Source organism: Malurus melanocephalus, unplaced genomic scaffold (genome assembly GCF_030028575.1).
Source record: "Malurus melanocephalus ecotype Western Australia unplaced genomic scaffold, MMel_1.1 scaffold_21, whole genome shotgun sequence".
NCBI lineage: Eukaryota > Metazoa > Chordata > Aves > Passeriformes > Maluridae > Malurus > Malurus melanocephalus.
In genome coordinates this window covers 3994702-4012567 of record NW_026623253.1, presented here as the reverse complement: position 1 = coordinate 4012567, position 17866 = coordinate 3994702, and the positions used below count along the sequence as shown (strand labels likewise).

General features: G+C 38.5%; 1 protein-coding gene across 1 annotated transcript in view; it reads left to right on the top strand.

Moving 5' to 3' along the window:
- The first annotated feature begins 797 nt into the window (after nt 1-797).
- The window catches only part of LOC130588942 (ephrin type-A receptor 6-like), a 379324-nt gene continuing 362255 nt past the window's right edge, over nt 798-17866 (top strand). Inside the window, exon 1 of the mRNA XM_057389986.1 lies at nt 798-900. Coding sequence (XP_057245969.1) covers nt 798-900 — 103 coding nt within the window. The remainder of the gene's footprint in view (nt 901-17866) is intronic.

Below are 17866 nucleotides of genomic sequence, written 5' to 3'. Positions count from 1 at the left end.
GGGGCGGCCCCGCGGCCGCGCCGGAGGAGGGGGCGAGCGCTCCGCGGGCGGCAGGGGAGCGGCGGCACCAAAAAACTGCAGCCGGCAGCGCGGCACGCAAATCAGGAGGGAGCAGCGAACATCACACCAGAGCCGCCTGGTTTCTGATTGCTCCGCGGCAGAGGGGGAGAGACAGAGACTGACTGAGAGGGGCGAGCGRCAGAGCCTGGCACGGCGGCGGAGGGTCGGGGATGCCGCTCTGCAAGTTTCCTTGATGCATCGGGGAGCGTGAGGAATCGCCGGCCCTTCTTGCCCTCCTGCCCCGGGCGCACGGCGGCGGGCGCGACGCGCTCCACCGTGGGAACCTGAAGAAATTCCCAGCCCCGGCCGGGAATGCGGGGCACCGTGCGGCGCGGCCGCGGGAGGAGGCTGCTCCCGCGCAGGAGGTTGCTGAGCCTGAGAGGGGTGCTCTTGCGGGGCTGAAGGAGCCACTGGCAGGAGCCGGCGGAGGGAGAGGGGCGCGACCCCCTTCCCGCCGCCACAGCCTCGAAGTTGCCGGAGCTCTCYCCGTTCCCAGCGCCGCCGCCCCTCACGGCAGGGCGGCAGCGGGGGTCTCGGCGCCCCCGCCCGCCCTCGCCCTCCGAGCTGCTGCCGTGCCCCGGGACCTCGGCGGTGGATGCGCCCGGCCCGGCCCGCGCAGCCCACGGCGGCAGAGCAGGGAGCGCAGCCCGGCGGGGCGGCGGCGATCCACCCCGGCCTGAAGGAGGACGGGCATCCTCGGCGGGCCGAGGGCTCGGGGCGCTCGGCGGGCACCAGCCATGGGGTGTAGTGAGGTGAGGGGATTGCTCTGGAGAGTCGGCCTCTTCCTCCCCCTGCTGACAGCGCGTCCCGCCGCCGCCGGGCACGTCGCCAACAACCATGGTGAGTGAGGGCGGCCGCGGGCGCGCTGCGGTGCGGGCCCCCCTGCAACTTTCTGGCGGGCGCCGTGTGTGAAGGGATGGAGGGAGGGGTCCGCACTTCTGCCTCCGGCTCGGCCTCTCCCGGCTGCAGACGGGGCCGCAGGGATGTGGAGACACAGGGATGCGGCGGGGGCATAGGGATGCGGGGCCACAGGGATGCGGGACCGGGCGCCGCCCGGCGGCCACCCCTTCCTGCCGCCTGCCTCCCAAAAGTTGGGTGTTTGGGGACGGAGGAGCAGCGGAGCTCTGCTKCCCGCCCCGCCCCGGCAGGGCGAGATGGGCTCCCCCGCCGGCGATAACTTCGCGGCTGCCGGGAGCTCTCCACTGGCACCCCAGGCACCCACAGCCGCCTGAGTTTGGGACTGAAGCATGGAACCAAAAGTTACCACCCTGCGAGGTGGAGTGGTAGCATCATTTCKCTTGAAATATGGGTTTACGGTTTACTTCAGTCCTGCCCATCCCTTCAGAATGTGTTTGAGCGGCTCATCGCGCCTTAAGGGGAATTGCTGCTGTTGAGCAAACTGTTCAAAGGTGCCTGACTGTCCTTAACATCTAATTTTCGCATACTACCGGCCTGATTGTCTGGAAAAAACCCCATTTGAAACCTTTGTAAGAGATGCATGCTCATCAGATCTCACTGAAGATGGTATTTTAATTCTTCGGCTTGTAAACTGTGCGTTTAAAAAATTACCTTTGCATTAAGAAAGGATTCATCCTGTTAATAACAATGCATAGCACGCCCAGACGATACAATGTTTTGTTAGAAGAAAGAGAAAAAAAAGCCTAGACCTGACTATGAAACATGATGTTACATGTTATCAAACATCTGGATAGAGCAGAGAATTTCCCCAACTGTTTKTTTTATGTACGTCTCTCTATTTAAGTTGCAGAGGATGTATCTATTTCTAAAGTATGAGAGTCTTGAGTACCTTGAACACTATTTTTGTACAATTTGGCTTTTTTTAGGGTTTAGTGTGATGTGGCTGAAAATACAGGAACTGAAGGGTAGCTCTAGATGTTACTACTGACAGAAATTATTTTACCTGCTGTGTTGAAAGGAGCATTAAAATTGGCAATGGTGGAAAGTAATGATGAAAGAAAACTGGATTTAGTCGTGSAGTACTATCAAAGATATAGTTTGTGTATTTTAACATTTTTGTTCTGCAGTGTCTTTTCATTGTTAATTGTATCCATCTCAGTAACAGGAAAATCAGAGATTAAGATCTCTAGAAAACAGGGAAGACTAAAGCATAACCACAAACCCCCCGTGCCATAAGGCTGAGTTACGGCAAGGACATTCTAAGTTAGTATTATTCCTTTACCCTCTCCCATGCTAAATATGATGAATAATTCCAGTTTATAATTGTAGAGCACACAATCATTTCAGGGCTGTTTTTGCTCTTTTTTGTGTCTTAGAAGACATCAGACTCTCACAGTGGCACMATACAGTTTTCCTTTGATGTTACAGGCATTAGTGCATGCTAATGTCTGCTACGTTACCACAAGGCCTAACACAACACATGAATGTGAGTTTTAAAAAAATATATTCTTGGTGTTGTAGAACTAAGGCAGAATAAGCTAAGGCAGAATATATGCATCAAAGACAAGAATTTTTATTAAGTAATGCAACTTGGGTTCCTAAACTAGTATTTGATATTCTAGGATTAAATTAGTAGTGTTTAAATAGTGTTTKAAAAGGCGAGTGAAGGATGGGGAAAATAATTACCAAAAGTCTGTCRGGGATGAAGTGTTTTCTTGATGTTGATGTAATTTTTCCCGGCAAGTCCAGGTGTTGTGGTGTTGGCTGCATAGAGTACTGGTGAATTTTCTTATTTCTGTGTGACTTCTCTTTCTGCACATTGCTTCCAAACTTCCAGGAGAACAAGCAGCCTCTTGCCTTTGACACTGCCATACCATCATAGAAATCAAATAATAAATGTAATTCAACAAAACACAGGTGAACTGAAAATCGACTGAATTAATACAGGTGCTTTAATAAGTACAACCCTACCTGGATAATAAAATGCTAGYAAAAAGATTAACAATAACTTTCTCTAAATCCAGGAATTGAAGGAAAGAAAATTACTACAATAAAGAAGCTGCCCATTGTGTAAACACTCAAATGTGCAAGGTTAAAATGCTGRTTGGTAACACTTGGAATCCCAGATGCAAAGAATTTTTAAAATCTTTTGAGGGAATATAATTTCTTTAGATTTTCCTTGGAGTGATATTTTCAGCCTGCACATCTTGAAAGCATGTTTGCAATAATTGCTCTTGGGCTTTCACTARTGATTATAATAATGATACATTAACTTTACTATCTAATATATTTGGGCATTCTATTTTGTGTTTAGAAACATACAAGAATTAAGAGTAAATTGCAAAAGAATGTTTTGTTTGGGTCTCTTGATCGTTTGGAAAAGGATTAAAGGGAAATAGGTTTATTAATTTGGATTGGTAAACAGATAGCCCTTCCACATCATTCTTAATGGTTTGTTTCCTGTTATTAGAGAGGAATTTGCAGAAAAATAAGATGCTCTGGTCATACAAATTGTTATTATAACTATGTTTGGATTAATCTTTTTTGTTCTTGTCAAACAGAAAGAAATACATATTTTTTATRTAGTTTTGAGGCTCTTAGGCTGCCATTCTTCACCCAGTAAATCAATGTGTGGTGTCTTAGAGTATCTGTAGCAAGGCAGACACAAACAATACTATTGACCAGGAAGTGAACTTACTCATTCATCTTCATGGAGTGAAGTTCAAAAACATATTATGACCATGCCAAGGGCTAATTTTTAGTGCTCTGAAAAGCCCTGTAGGTAAGCAAGGCCATGGAATTGCATAGGAGCRGTGACCACTGCAGTGTGTGGCAGAACTGCTTGGAACAGAAGGCTCAATTAATGGTGGAGGTTGAGTGCATATTCATACAATGTTCAATGGTTGTCTGTGACATCCAGTATGAACAAGTTACTGTGCAAGATTTCAGCATGCTGTGATGTAGCTTTTTTTTCTGTGGTTGCCAGAACACAATGAATTGGGTAATTGCTGTCATACCTAAAATTACAGATAATGGCATCTGACCTGTGCAGCTCCTTGTGTGAAACATGGGAGAGCTTTCAAGACAGAGGTCACACCAGGTAATGGCTCAACTGTATCCTGTGCTAAGTGTGCACACATTAATGTTTTTACATWTWTATAAATCCAAAAACATTTGTTTCTACATATGTGTAACCCAGAAAGAGTTTTTATCCCTTGGCTCCTTTCAGGTTTTATCTGCTGTTATGTATCACCAGACAATTAATCTTTGAAGGCAACTAGAACTTGCAGAGTTCATAACAAGTCACATCTATTAGTGAAGTGTAAAAGAAAGCTGTTGCTTTTTTCAGTTTCCAGGTATCATTACTTCTTGTCAGGTTATGCAAAGCTGGTCTTTTTATTCATACCTCTGAGAGGMGCCTGCATTTGTTTTTCCCTTCTTACAAAAAAACCCTAAAATAAGAAATAATGTCAAATGTCAGTTCTGAAATTCATATAGCCATTATTTYCACAATGATTGCACTTGATGTAAATTGGGTGGCTCAAAGTAGGTAATAAAGCTTTTTGATTCTGGTAGTAAAATATCAGGTAGATTACTAATGACCTTGAGTTATTCATCAGTTCAAAGAAGTTGGCTCATTTTTATTCACATATTTATTTTTACAGAAGTGCAATCCACCACATATAGGCACTTTTTCTGARTACAGAACTCAGATATTTTTCTGTAGCAATGAAGAGACCAAGGACTAAGTGTGGAGAGACTGAACCTCACTCTGAATGAAGCTAATGTTTTACTGCTAGAGGATATCTCTTAATTAGAGTACTGTAGAGAAAGCTGTGCTGCTGCCTGTATTTTACTAGTCCTGGTGAACTCTGCTTTTCAGTTCTCCAGCTCCTGCTTTAATAATTTACATAATTACAGAAAAATGAGCAAACAAAATTAACAAAGACATTRCAGTGTGTGCCATTCCCTTTACAGCATGTAGATAAAATTGTAAGAAAAATTATGTTTTACTTTCAAGTTTTTAAGAAACTTTTAAAAATATTTTTTTCCCTTTTAAAATCCCACATTCATATGGACGTGTGTGCTAGTGAAGACTTTGGAACCTCTGTTGCAGATATGCATGAAATTACTTGTTATCCAAAAGCCTCGATTTGTATGCCATGAAATGAACAGATTTGCAATTAATGGTTCACGATATGTTACCAGTGTTCTATTTGGAAGTACTGAGTCCTGTCTGGATATTTTGTTAATTTTTTTTTGACAAATGAGAATGATTAGTATTAAAATATTAAATATTAATGCATAACTTAAGCAGATACAGTTTAAAACCAAATCAGTACAGTAGTTTTGATGCAATTTGCAGGAGTGAAAACACCACAGAGGAACTGAAATGTTTCCTGAAGTTTACAAATTTATCTCTCTGGTCAGACAACACTTCCTTTGACAAGCTGAAAAGTTTACCTGTTCCTTTCAAAAAGGAAAAAGAGAAGGAAAAAGTATGTAGGAAATAGAGGTTTTMTTTTTAAAATCTCCTTTGTATTTCCAGATAGATACTTCTAGATCTTAACTCTGCTTGAGGGTTTGTTTATTTTTACTTGAGAATTGTAGAAAAGTGTAAAAGTTCAGTAAGTTGTTAGTGAGATACAGAGTCAATACCCATTTTGTTGGCTTTTTTTTTTTTTAATGTGAAGTCTAACATGTTTAAAATCTCATTTAACTAATCAGGGATTAGAGAAAATTATACATATGCATATGGGAAGCATTTTATTATGCTTRTATCCCATTACAGCATGGGATAGGATATATTCTGGTTTAGGATATGTTCTGGTTTAGGATATATTCTTACTCCAGCTGTGTGTGYTAGCTGGAATGTTTCATTAGGATTCTTGGATTTCCCCCACTTGATGTTGACATAGAYGAGGCTGGCCTTGTGTTTGATATGCCTGTTAACATGCTGAACTCTGAGAGAGAGAAAGATAAAATGAATGGAAATAGACAAGTTTGGATAAATTATTTATCCAGAATCTATCCTGACCTCCAGAAGCCATATTATAATGCAGGAGAGGTCAACAAAAAAACTATTTGTTGTGAACAGTACTCGTTCAGAAGCTGGTTTTTAACTTGTAAATGATATGTTGGTCTTTGTGGTAAGGTGTTGGAACTGAAAATTACTGCTGAAAAGATGTCTCTCACATGATAAAAATATTTTTTTTTAATGATTTCTTTCTGACCATACAAAGGTGATTAAAATTAAAGACRGAAATTATCTTTGGCTCATTCATTTCCCGTAATCTCATTAGTCTTCCTAACACTTATTCCAGCTATCCTTAATTTAGTTCCAAAGATGCTTTCATTACCAATATTGCAACACCTTTTGTATAGGTCAGCTATTCATCATTCCCATATATAAGAACAAGTCTCTTCAAAATTATCATTAAAGAGAAGTCACTTGAGTTAATCCAGCAGCCATTTGTGACCTAAGTACTAGTTTTCATGTTTTACAGTGAAAAGCTTAGGGACCAGTCTTGGCTTTAAATAAACTGCATGTTTTATAACTGAGGCTGGCTAATCCATTTTATTAAAAAAAAAAAAAACGAAAAACCTAAACAAAACCCCAAAACTGTCTCTGCAAAACCCAAAACAAAACCTCCTAAAGATTTTCCTACTCACCAGGAAAGTTCTGCTGATTTGTGTCACCCATACAATGTAATACTTCCTTAAGTTAGCATTTCTCTCACTTACTGTCTTGGATATCTGTGTTTGGACTAAACTTCTGTCCCGTAAAAAAAAAGGTGCTGAATACCTTGTTAATGGTACAAATTAACCATTTGAGACTTGTTAAATTTAATATATAAAGGTATTTTAATAAGACTGTAGATAGTTTTATAGAAAATAAAAAAAAACACTGCCCAAACAATGTGTGTGTATTTCTTCCCCTCTGGTTTATGATACTATACAAAGTTTCCTGCTCTTTAAACAATTGTTTTACAGGAGGTCATAGTACTCCTCTGCCTTCAAGCCAACAGCTACTATTACTTTCTTTTATGGATCCATTCCCATTCTAAATATATCAAGCATCAATATTTATTCCGTGTTTTTAAAGAGACTAGGGGTATTTTGATCTTTAAATTAAGACTAGATTAAAAAATGCTGTCATATTATTGACTGACATTTCTTATGACAGTCAAGTGGGGTCAGGTTTTTAAGATTCAAAAGCACTTATTATATGAGTAGATTATACTAGATTGAAAATAAAATTTCATTTCTGTAGAACAATCTGAGGATTTAAAATATAGTTTGTCTCTACCTAGAAATTCCTGATTTGTGTTTAGGTAGACTTCTTAGAAGCTGACAGATATTTATTTTTTTTTCTCCTGAGAGGTGATTTTATTTGCTCTTAGTTGACTGAGTCTTAGACACTCTTTGAAGGTGTGTGGTGTTTGCGGACAGATTCTCCAAGTGGAGCAGTATCCTKTTAATGAGCAGTATCCCGTTAATGAGGGGAAGTGGGAGAGCACGAGCAATACTTAGGTGAGAAGCACTGACATAAACATTGCAATCCAGAGGGAGCATTTTAATATGTGGACWTGTTAACTGCACTGGTAACACAGCATTCCTTGTGCCAACATGTTTTTTTGACATTACACAGGTTTTAGATTAAAATAGTGCTGTGTCACTTCATTGCAGAAGGAAAGATGGGCAGTGGGTAGCAGCCCCCTGTGGAGGTGCACACACAGAATGAGAGCATAGTTAAAAGGTGAATTTGCTGGGAGCTCCGCTGCCTCAATCCATTTAATGGCTTCTGCACCTAGAACAAAAGGGGAAAAGTCACATAGAGCAAACAGTAGCATTGATGCATGTAATGAGTGATTTGTTTTGGCTGGGGACCCTTGGTTAGAGTGCACTTGCTGCTGCAATTTGTATTCTCTGGCTGCTGGTTGCTTCTTGCTTAAAACAAAGGAATAAAAGAACAAATTAGAAGGCATTCCATAAAATAATGCATTAGCATTTTAAKCTGGGTAAAAGTGCTTATCATTCTGAATGTCCCCAGGCTAATTTTCCCAGTGGATTTCACCTGCTGGTTTACAATCAGATTTTATAGAAAAAAAATCTGTTAAAATTTAGAATTGTTCAAATATATTTTTAAAACATAAAAAAATATCAAAGAAGACATAGCTATTTTCTTCTGTAGTGCTTCCAGTATTTGTGGCTGGAAACTGATTGAAATGCATGAAAAGCATTTGGATGAAGGATTCATATTTCAAAATGTGGTTTGAATTCAGTACCTTTTGTTAAACGAAGTGGGACCATATAAAATTGCATAGTCCTTTATACTCTGCTGTGTTTGCCTGCTGAAGATCTTTGAAAAGCAGAGTAAGGAAAATGTAAAACCTCTGTCTCTGGTAGATTGCTTTTGTTTGTATTGCAGAAGTTGCTAAACACTTCTATGCCAGAATGATACAGGAGAAACACCCACTTAGAGCATTATTTTAGATATAATAATCTAGTTTAGTGGTCTTCATTTTTTAGAGGACCATTTCATTTAGGTAAATAGGAATGCTGTTAACATTTAGGAATAGAGAAACATGAAGAGAGCTGTGGCACTCATGAACTCTCCAGCCAARCACTCAACCTCCCTCGGGTGCCATGGGAATCCAAACTGTTGCTGTTGAGACAAAGCAGGAAAGTTTACCCTGTGATTTTGGTATGTGGTAAAAAGGTCATTAAATTACAGATTTCCAGACACAATTTCAGAAAGAGTTAACCTAATTCTCTTCATTAAGAAACATAGATACATATCTCATGCTAGGAGTAAGAATTTGCCTTTGTAAGATGGTATTGTATTCAAAGGAAGAGGAGTGTTTGGGTGCACTACACAAGGTRAAAATAGTCTACTAGATGCAGGTATCATATAAAAGCTGTATCTGAAGAAATGTGGGATTGCAAAAGGCAACCATGAAATCAGATGGTATTCTATGTCATTTTAATGGTTCCTCTTGATGCAGATGAATATAATGATATTATAAACTCCAGTTTTTCTGCAGACTTTCTAAAGGGCATCTCATATAGTGTAGAAAGATGAATGGTGGTTGGAAGGAATCCAGCATTTTTTGTCACTGCTATTTAGTCCAAGGTTCTGTGCAAACATTCAGCTGCGTGTAATTTTTCCAACGTCGAATCTCTTCAAAACTATTTTCACAATATTCTTCTGAGTGAGCCCTCGTGTATTTATAGTCACTAATCTGAGGAGAGGCGTTAAACTTAAGCTTTTCATTTAGGTGACCAGTCTGTGACACCCAGTGCATATTCCAAGGAATTAATTTTTGATCTGTTCACACAGGTGGCAGAGGTAGATACAGCACCTTTGGCTTTCAGTGTAGCCTGCAGTGAAACTCACTGTTATTTTTTCTGCCTGTACATAACTAAGGTRTTCTCTGCTAGGAACATTGTCTTCCTATTTTAAAAATCCATGATACATCAAAACTCAGTTTCTCAAAATGTTGACTGCAGATGAAGTAGAATTATGCCCTGCAAATTAAAGATCTGAAACCTTCTTGTCATGTTTTGGTCTCCTAAGAGCCTTCCTGAACGCATGGCCTGAACCTCACAGCAGAAACTTTGGCCAGCTGGTCCAGAAAAATGTTTGGCTCCCCCTATCATTGATACCAGCTCTATTTGATGGAGACTCWGAGCTATAGGGTCTGCTTCAGCTCTGGCTTTTCCTGACTTTTGAGTGTGGAACTTGTTAATCTCCTTAGTGTAAAAATGTAGGTAATGCAAACTTTCCTACTGCAAATTTTATATTTTGAAAGCTTCATTTTTTTCTCTCCCTCTTCACATATCATTCACATAGAGTGCTTATTTAGATTGACAGTGTAATCCTCTGCTAAATGTTCTGAATTACTTACAGCAAGAGAGCTGCCATCTTCCAGGGTGTAAGCATTGGATGATAATGAAAACATGCACCTTGCAATAGATTACATTAAGCAGCAAAGGAATTTTGAAACTTGAGTGTAACAATAGACTTATTTTCAGGTATTATACCAGGCTTGTCCCCTATAGATTGCATAACAGSTGTAATGGTAATAACCTCCCATTCTGTGTCTCTTTTTATCTTCATTTCCTTCTTCCCTCTCTTACCTTTTTAACCTCACTCTTCTACTAGATGGCTCCTGTCCATCACTGCTCACTATTTTCTTTTCATGGTTTTTCATGGTTCCATTCCGTATTTTGCTGCATTTGTTTTGGGATGTATCTGGTCCTTCCAGTCTCTCAGAGGTTTGAGAGGAGAGATTACAGGTTGAAAATGTTCTCTGCTYGTTGGCTTGGAAGGCAGAAGATGAAATCAAATATCCTGTGCAGCCCCCTAATCTGAGCAAAGAGTATTTTTAGTTGCTTGGTGGTAAGTTTTATCAGCACAGTCAAATTGTTACATAGACTCTGTTAAGATCGGAATGCTGGAAGCAGCCCTAATCTCTGGCAGTGCCAAAATTTCCAGTTGCTGTAGTGAACACATGCAGCTTGGGTTAATGTAAGCATTTTCCCTTCTTTTGCTTCTGGAACTTTTTTTTTTTTTGGTAGAAGTCCACTTCAAACATAGGGTTTGAAATAGATTGTTTTAGTTTGGAAAATGTTTAGAAGGGAAAAAACTGTGTCAGAAGTTCAGAGAGTTAAGTAACAAGCCATAACCATAGAGGAKGTGGATGGAGGGATGGAGGTCATACCTGTAGGCAGTTTCCCACTCTGTTCTTTACTCATGGCATCCCTTGAATATCACACAGTACATTAGAAGTTCTAGTAACACTTACCCTATTCACTTCACCACTAATAATTTTCCTTACAAATTTTGTAACACGTTGTTTGGATTTTCAGTTATGTTTAAGGTCTTAACATTAGTCAGTTTGCATTACATTGAAGCAAATTAGGAAATTATTTACAGTAGCTGTAGTCTGATAGATGTATTTTATACTTGAGAGATGTGCCTGAAGAAATAAAAGCTGATGGGAATTTGTGTCGCAGATGAATRTTTTGAAAACAGGAAAGAAGATCAATAATATATTAGGCTTGATTAGATGTTGACATTTAGAAATGCACATAGATTATGTTAAATCTAGTAACAACAGACAGTCTTCTTCTTGATTTGCATTTGCCCCTCCATTTGTGGTTCAGGTGGATCATGGGACACACATTGTAAAGGTTAATAGACAAATTACTATACAGCTCATCCGATTGTTCAGGCTTCAGTCTGGAGGGCTGGATGGTTTATAATCTAGTTTGTTTTATGTGATACATTAAAAAAATTGTTTAATTCTTTTTCTATGAAATTCTGAATTGTTTGAATGTTTAGATAAGTCCAGAATAATTTAAGAACTGATTTTCTGTCCTGCATTCATCCACTTATTTTACTCCACAGCAATTGAAGCATAGTTGTACCTGGCTTGTATTCTTTTTAAGGGAGAAGAGAATTGGAATTATGGTCTTTAGTTACTTCTTTGCCCTTTAATAATTATACCAAAAAGTGCGCCTAATATAGAGCATGGCTTGATCTTTCTAGGCAGTTTTTGCCACCAATACCTAGCTGTTTATTATTTCATTCCTCCTCTTGGTCAGTTTTTAACGCTTTTCACAGCTGTGGAGGGTGCTTGTTCCAGCAGTGGCATCTCTGGCGCTGGGAGTACCAGAGCCTTGTGAATGGTCACGCTGGGAAGTGTCCTTGCACAAAGATAGTTTACTTTATGTCCATTGGCAAACATGGATGGCTGAAGTGAATCATCTGGAACTGCACTCAGTTGTGTAAATTAAATTAAGAATACATTGTAAATCAAAGGTGCAGGGTTTGATTTATTTAAAATATAAAATACCCTTCAGTTAAGCATTGCTTAGTTAAGGGTCATCTTTTTTACTGTGTCTGCAGGAAAGCAGAAAGTTAATGAGTTGATGATCAGTCTGTGGAAAGAGTGATTGAAGAACTGTTCAGTCTTTTGCACAAATATATTTTACCTTTAACTGTGATTTTGTGTGCTTGARTCTCTGACCTAAGCAATGCTTTTTCTGATATCTGTTCTTACCATCAGATAAGATTGCACCAAATTCAGTGAATACATCATCCAAATTACCTGATTATTTGAGCTGCCAGGTAGTAGCTCAGTTATTCAAAATAGACAAAAATAAATTACTTTGAATGTTTGGATTTTGGGGGCTTTATTGTATGGGATACATGTTAAAATCTGGTTTAAAGTACAAGAAAACTATAGAAAGAGATAAGGAAATAGTCYTGGTATGAAATGCTTTAACAATAAAGGAAAATTCTATTTTGTGASCTTCATGAAGGTAGTGTTCTTTGACTAGACAAACATTTATGAAATTGTAAGGCACATCAGTATGGTTTTCATTACAGTAAAGTAATGAATTTTTATTACTAAAGCTAAAATAGCAGTGAGCTATGCTTTTGTCAGATAGTGAGATGGAACAGTACATTTCGATAAGGGAGGGGAGGGGAGGAAAATAGGAACAAAGAAAAGATTTTAAAAAATCTAATTTTCTGTATTTTCTTACATGAGTATTCTAATTGACAAAATTTTTAGTCTAGTCTGGTGGAAAAACGTTTATTTAATAATATGTCATCTATAGCTTTAAGCATAGAGATTTGTAGGCTCCAAGCAGGTTCTAGTGCTTTTTAAAATGTACATAATTTAAAAATATAAAAATCAAATTAATTCCAATGTAGGGTAGAAAAGAAATGTTATCAACTAGAGTCCATTGATTCTATTTTTATTGCTGAAAACTGCTACAGTTCATAAAATGCAGTTTTACAGGCTGTTAGTCCATAATGTGGATTATGCCCTTTGGACACTTATATTAAAGATAAATGCAGTAGTTTAGAGAGATCTATATTGAAATTCTGTGAAGAGGATTCAGTTATTATTTAAGTTCTTTTTACTGTGATCCAAAGGCAAATGCATTGGAGGGAGAGGTTACCCTGGACTTCCAAGACAGGAAATGAAATTAGCAATGGAAAAGTCAGTTCAAAGGTCAGCAAATGGCTTCATTTCCATGGAAGTGAGGAAGATAGGTCACCGTGACATTACTGGCATTGCAAGTGTTTTTTTTAAATTATTCTTAAGAGAAAGAATTGTATTTGCATTATAGTAGAACCTTCCCAGATTATTTACAATGCATTGAGAGGCTCTGTAACACAGGGCTGGGAAAGAGCTTTGTTACCACAATCAAATGCCTGCTGTGATGCTGTATAAAACTATTGATTTTAATCTTAAAACTGGTTAAGCCATGTTCCCTCATTGCTCCTCTTGGAAGGTTGTCCTGAACTTCAGTGCTATGAAATTCAAATATATTTATGGGCTGCATTTTTTAGTGAATGGTTCTTATTAATTTATGCTTGTGCTGGCATTGTCCCAAAGTTTAATCTTTACATTCTCTTTTTTTTATCCAGCTCACTATTGTAGGAGAAGTCACATCTGTTCTTTCAGGTCTTGGTGTGTAGTTTTCATCTTTCACTCAAGAGATTTCTGATCACTTTGACAGTTACAGTTGCCTTTGCTTGTTCTTCATCCGGTTAAATTCACTCTTYCTTGAAAAAAAATATGGCCAGAACATACAACTCTGCTGGTGAGATTTTGCTGGTACTTTGTGCTATAGCAGTATATTTATTGTTATGAATACTGGAGATTTTGTGTGATTTTTCTCTCTTTCATTCCCATGTTGTTGGATTGGTGCTTGGTTGGCTTGTCAGCAGTTAATATGCAGATGTGTTATCTTCTCTGGCTGCTGCTAGACTCCCATTTCATAAAAGAAATTCTTATTGGCTCCCTTTGGATTGTCTGGCATCTCATATTTTATGTCCTTCCTTCCTAATTATCCCAGATATGAAGAATTATTCCTTCTCTCCCCATACCCCCCTGCCCCCCCATAGTGTTTCAGCCTTTGCCTGAGTTGACAGTGCTTCCCCACTTTTCCATGAAAATAATCTCATTAGAGCAAGCCTATCTTGGTCAAGGACATTACTTGAATAATAAATAAGATCAGCCTCATGACTTTTCTTTGAGGAATTGCACCATGAGTTGTACAGTTAAATCTGTCTGTYCCAAAACCATGCCTTTTATGAATTACTCACATTTTGCTCTCTATTGAAGGCAGCTAAAAACTCCTTTGCAACTTTTGTTCCCTAGCCCAGTTTTATTTCTGACATTTATACAATAAAAAGCCCATGATAAGCTAAAATGTTTTCTACCAATATGGTGTTGTCACACAAACAGGAATKTAATGATAACTTAAAAGAAAACATAAATAATTTTTATAGATTCAAARCACTTCTTGGTTTGTATCATTCTGAAATAATGCTGAGAGAAGTACTTCTTTTTTGAAGTCAAATTGAATGAAATTATCCTCAAATTCAGCTGTAATTTTACCTTAATGCATTATAATTCAGATGTCAGCTTTTTCTTCCATAATACGATTCTGCTTGGCTATTAGAATCATTGGGTGCTTACTCTGTTTTATTGCTCTTAGATGAAATAAATTAAGCTGTGTAGCAATATAAAAGATAATATTCATTGTTATAAATTTGGTATTTACACGAATGTAGCATATTTAATTCCTCCTTCATCTGTTTTAAATTAGGTATGAGATTTAAATCACTTGATCTGATTGAGAGCAAGTGCTGGAAATGAAGGGACTGTGGGCAATCAAAAAAGCACACTAAGATTCTGATCAAGGCATTCATTATTGTTGGTGGGAAACAGCACTAAACAATAATTGATTGCATTTGTGGAGAGTGTGGAGAAACCTGCCATGAGAAAATATTCTATTCATAGGCCGAGAATGATTTTGAACAGGTGGGAAAGTGAGAGGAGTAAGAATTTCAAATTGCTCAGGTATGSTGGTACCTAGCTCTAGTAATAAAGGAGGCTTTAGATCAATGTGGGTTTACAAACTTTGTGTAATGAATTTGTATTCAACTTTAAATGCTATCCCTCTGACTCTCTTAACTAGGGATTTAATGATATACTTAATTTTAACCATAAAATATTTCTTTTAACTATGATTTTCACTATCTGACTCCTTATTTAACTCTCCTTAAAATCTTAATAATGCTTTTTATAGGAAAAAAAAATAACTACATGGAATAAAAAAATGCTTGGCCTAAAACTATTCATAGATCCAACAGACTCAATTTAATGTATGCTAAYTCTATCAAGGATTTATGAAATTGTTTACTGCAAAATAACTCTACCATTAATGAAAATGAAACCTTGCTTCTTTCAGACAGCCCTTTGCCATGCAGTCTGAAATGAGATGTGAAGACAGCTTCAGTTGTCTTAGATGTCTGGTAAATTGCTGCATTTTGAAAGACAATCATTTAGAGTTTTACACAAGTAAGTTACTAATAGCGATCTATAATTTTACACTAATCAGTTACTGATGACATATTTTGGATTCTAGATAAAGTTGTGGCGACTAGTTGTTTTAATGGAAGCAAATATGTGCAAAACCTGTTAGCTGCATCTGCTTTCCAACTCATGCCTCATTTCTGATGTRCAAGGAATAATAATATTTCATTTTAGCAGCCATGTTCATTGTGTTCCTGTACARCCTTTAAATATGTTACCACTTTTCAGTACCTCTCCTGGCTGTGTAGCATTTTCCAATCCTTGTTTTCCTTCAGCTCTGGTTCTGTCTTCCATTATGAATTTTTTTTCTTATTTCCAGCCTCTCTCTTCTCTGATTTAAACTGAAAGAGGGTAGATTTAGATTGGATATAAAGAAGAGATTCCTTTACTGTGAGGATGATGAGAGACTGGCACAGGTTGCTCAGAGAAGCTGTAGTTGCCCCTGGGTCCCTGGAAGTGTCCAAGGCCAGGTTGGATGGGGCTTGGGGCATCCTGGGATGGTGGAAGGTGTCCCTGCCCAGGGCAGGGCAGTTGGACCAGGTAATCTGTAGAGGACAGCTCTAACCAAAACTGTTCTAAAATTCTGTAATTCTGTGGTGTACTGGTTGACCTTCCCAGACAAACTGAGCATTKTCATTATACTGTAGTCTTCAGATAGGAGAAAAGAATATTTTTTTTAAATTACTGCCTATTTTTCCCTTAATAAAGTAATTCATCTCCACAGCCGTGGTGCTGTTCATCCCCTTCTCATGTTTTCTGTGCTCAGACATTTCAGGCAGAATGGCAAAAGAGTTAAAAAAAAAGTTTTCAAAGAAAAATGTCATAAAGCACTTTTTAATTCAAACATTTCCTTTGTGGTAATCATTCAGACATAGAGGTTCCTGTCTTCTTCACTAGCAGTGTGCATTTATTATTATATAGTCTATATTTGGCATTGCCTGCAAAGTCCCTGGGCAGTGCTCCAGCCATCCTCAGTGACATTGCTCTTGCATCACTGGGTTGTGTAACAGGCACTTAAGTCTCAAGAAGCCCTTTGAAGCGGTGCTTTGAGCCAAGTCCCAGAGAGCTGCTGCTTTTCCAGCACTTGCCTTTACYGATGCAATGCTGTACCTGTCCAAATCACCTCTTGCACTATTGGAAATGTGAAAAAAWTTTTAAAAGTATGGAAAAGCAGTCTTTTTCCTTTCACTTCTTGATGTGAAATCAGAAAAAATAGTTTATTTTCTCCAATTAGGTCATGTTATAGTCACAAAAGAAAATAGAGGGTAACTATATACTATGGAATAGGAGACCAGTTATTCAATAGATCAGGTGTAACAGTTTAATACMTGAATGATGGCATTCTCAGATCTGTTTAATGCTCTTCAGTTATCTTTAGAATTTAAATRTCCATGAATGTACATTAAAAGTATATCATTCAAAGCTCAAAATCTGTGCACAGTAGAGGTGAGTACTCCATGCTGTCCCAATATTTTAAAGTAATTTGATCTTTGGTAGATAGTCAAACTTATTTCCTGTCAAGTAAGTGACAAGATGCTGTATGTTTATTTGTTGATAATGTTAAAAGTATTTCAAACCTGATTAATTGATAAAAATGTTGAGCCTTCATGCTTAATGTTCCACTGTAGGTAAAGAGACCAGATTTTTCAAAGCTACTGATTATTAGCATGTACTTTAGCTTGACAGCCTGACCTAGCACCTGTAAAATGTTCATGCTGTGAAAACTTGGTGCTTGACACCATAAATTATAAATAAAGAGCTAGTGGAAAGCTTGACAGACTGACGATGTGAAAGAGAATTACAAACCTCAAAAACATTAAACTGACTGGCTATGTGTATATTTAATCAAAGGAGATAAGAAACATTTTAACATCATGAATACAAACCTAGGAGTTATCTCAGGGAATATTTGTCATCAATGTAACAACTCTGCTTTCTAAGAAGTTACATTTATTTTGGGATATTTTTGAGGTTCTGCATTAAAATAAACGTAGTATAGCCAAATGTTAACCTCATTTTCTGAGTTGCTTTTATTCCCTCCTGGTAGGTTTTTTCATGATGTCTACTAAATTCCTTCTCTGTACATCATGGTCACTTCCAGACTACAGCAACTAAGGCCAACTATGTTAAATACATCACTTTTCAGGCAGATAACTTATCAAACAAATGAGATACTGCTTCAAGAAGCAAAGGGGAAAACCGGATTAATTTGCTTGAGAGCATTTACACATTGGAAAATCATGACTGCTTCTGCTTTGATATGCCCACAGCTTGTGGCTCTCCTGATGACTTGCCTTATCTACTGACAGCTAAAGTCATTACCTCTAACCAGCAGAAAAAAACCCACACGTGAGCTTAGTAGTCCTCCCTTGCATGCCACTTGYTTTCTTAGGTGTCATTGTTGGCACATTGCAGGGACCAGGCAGCTCAATCCCTCAACCTTCTGAGGTGGGATGGGGAGGAGCATTAAAAAACAG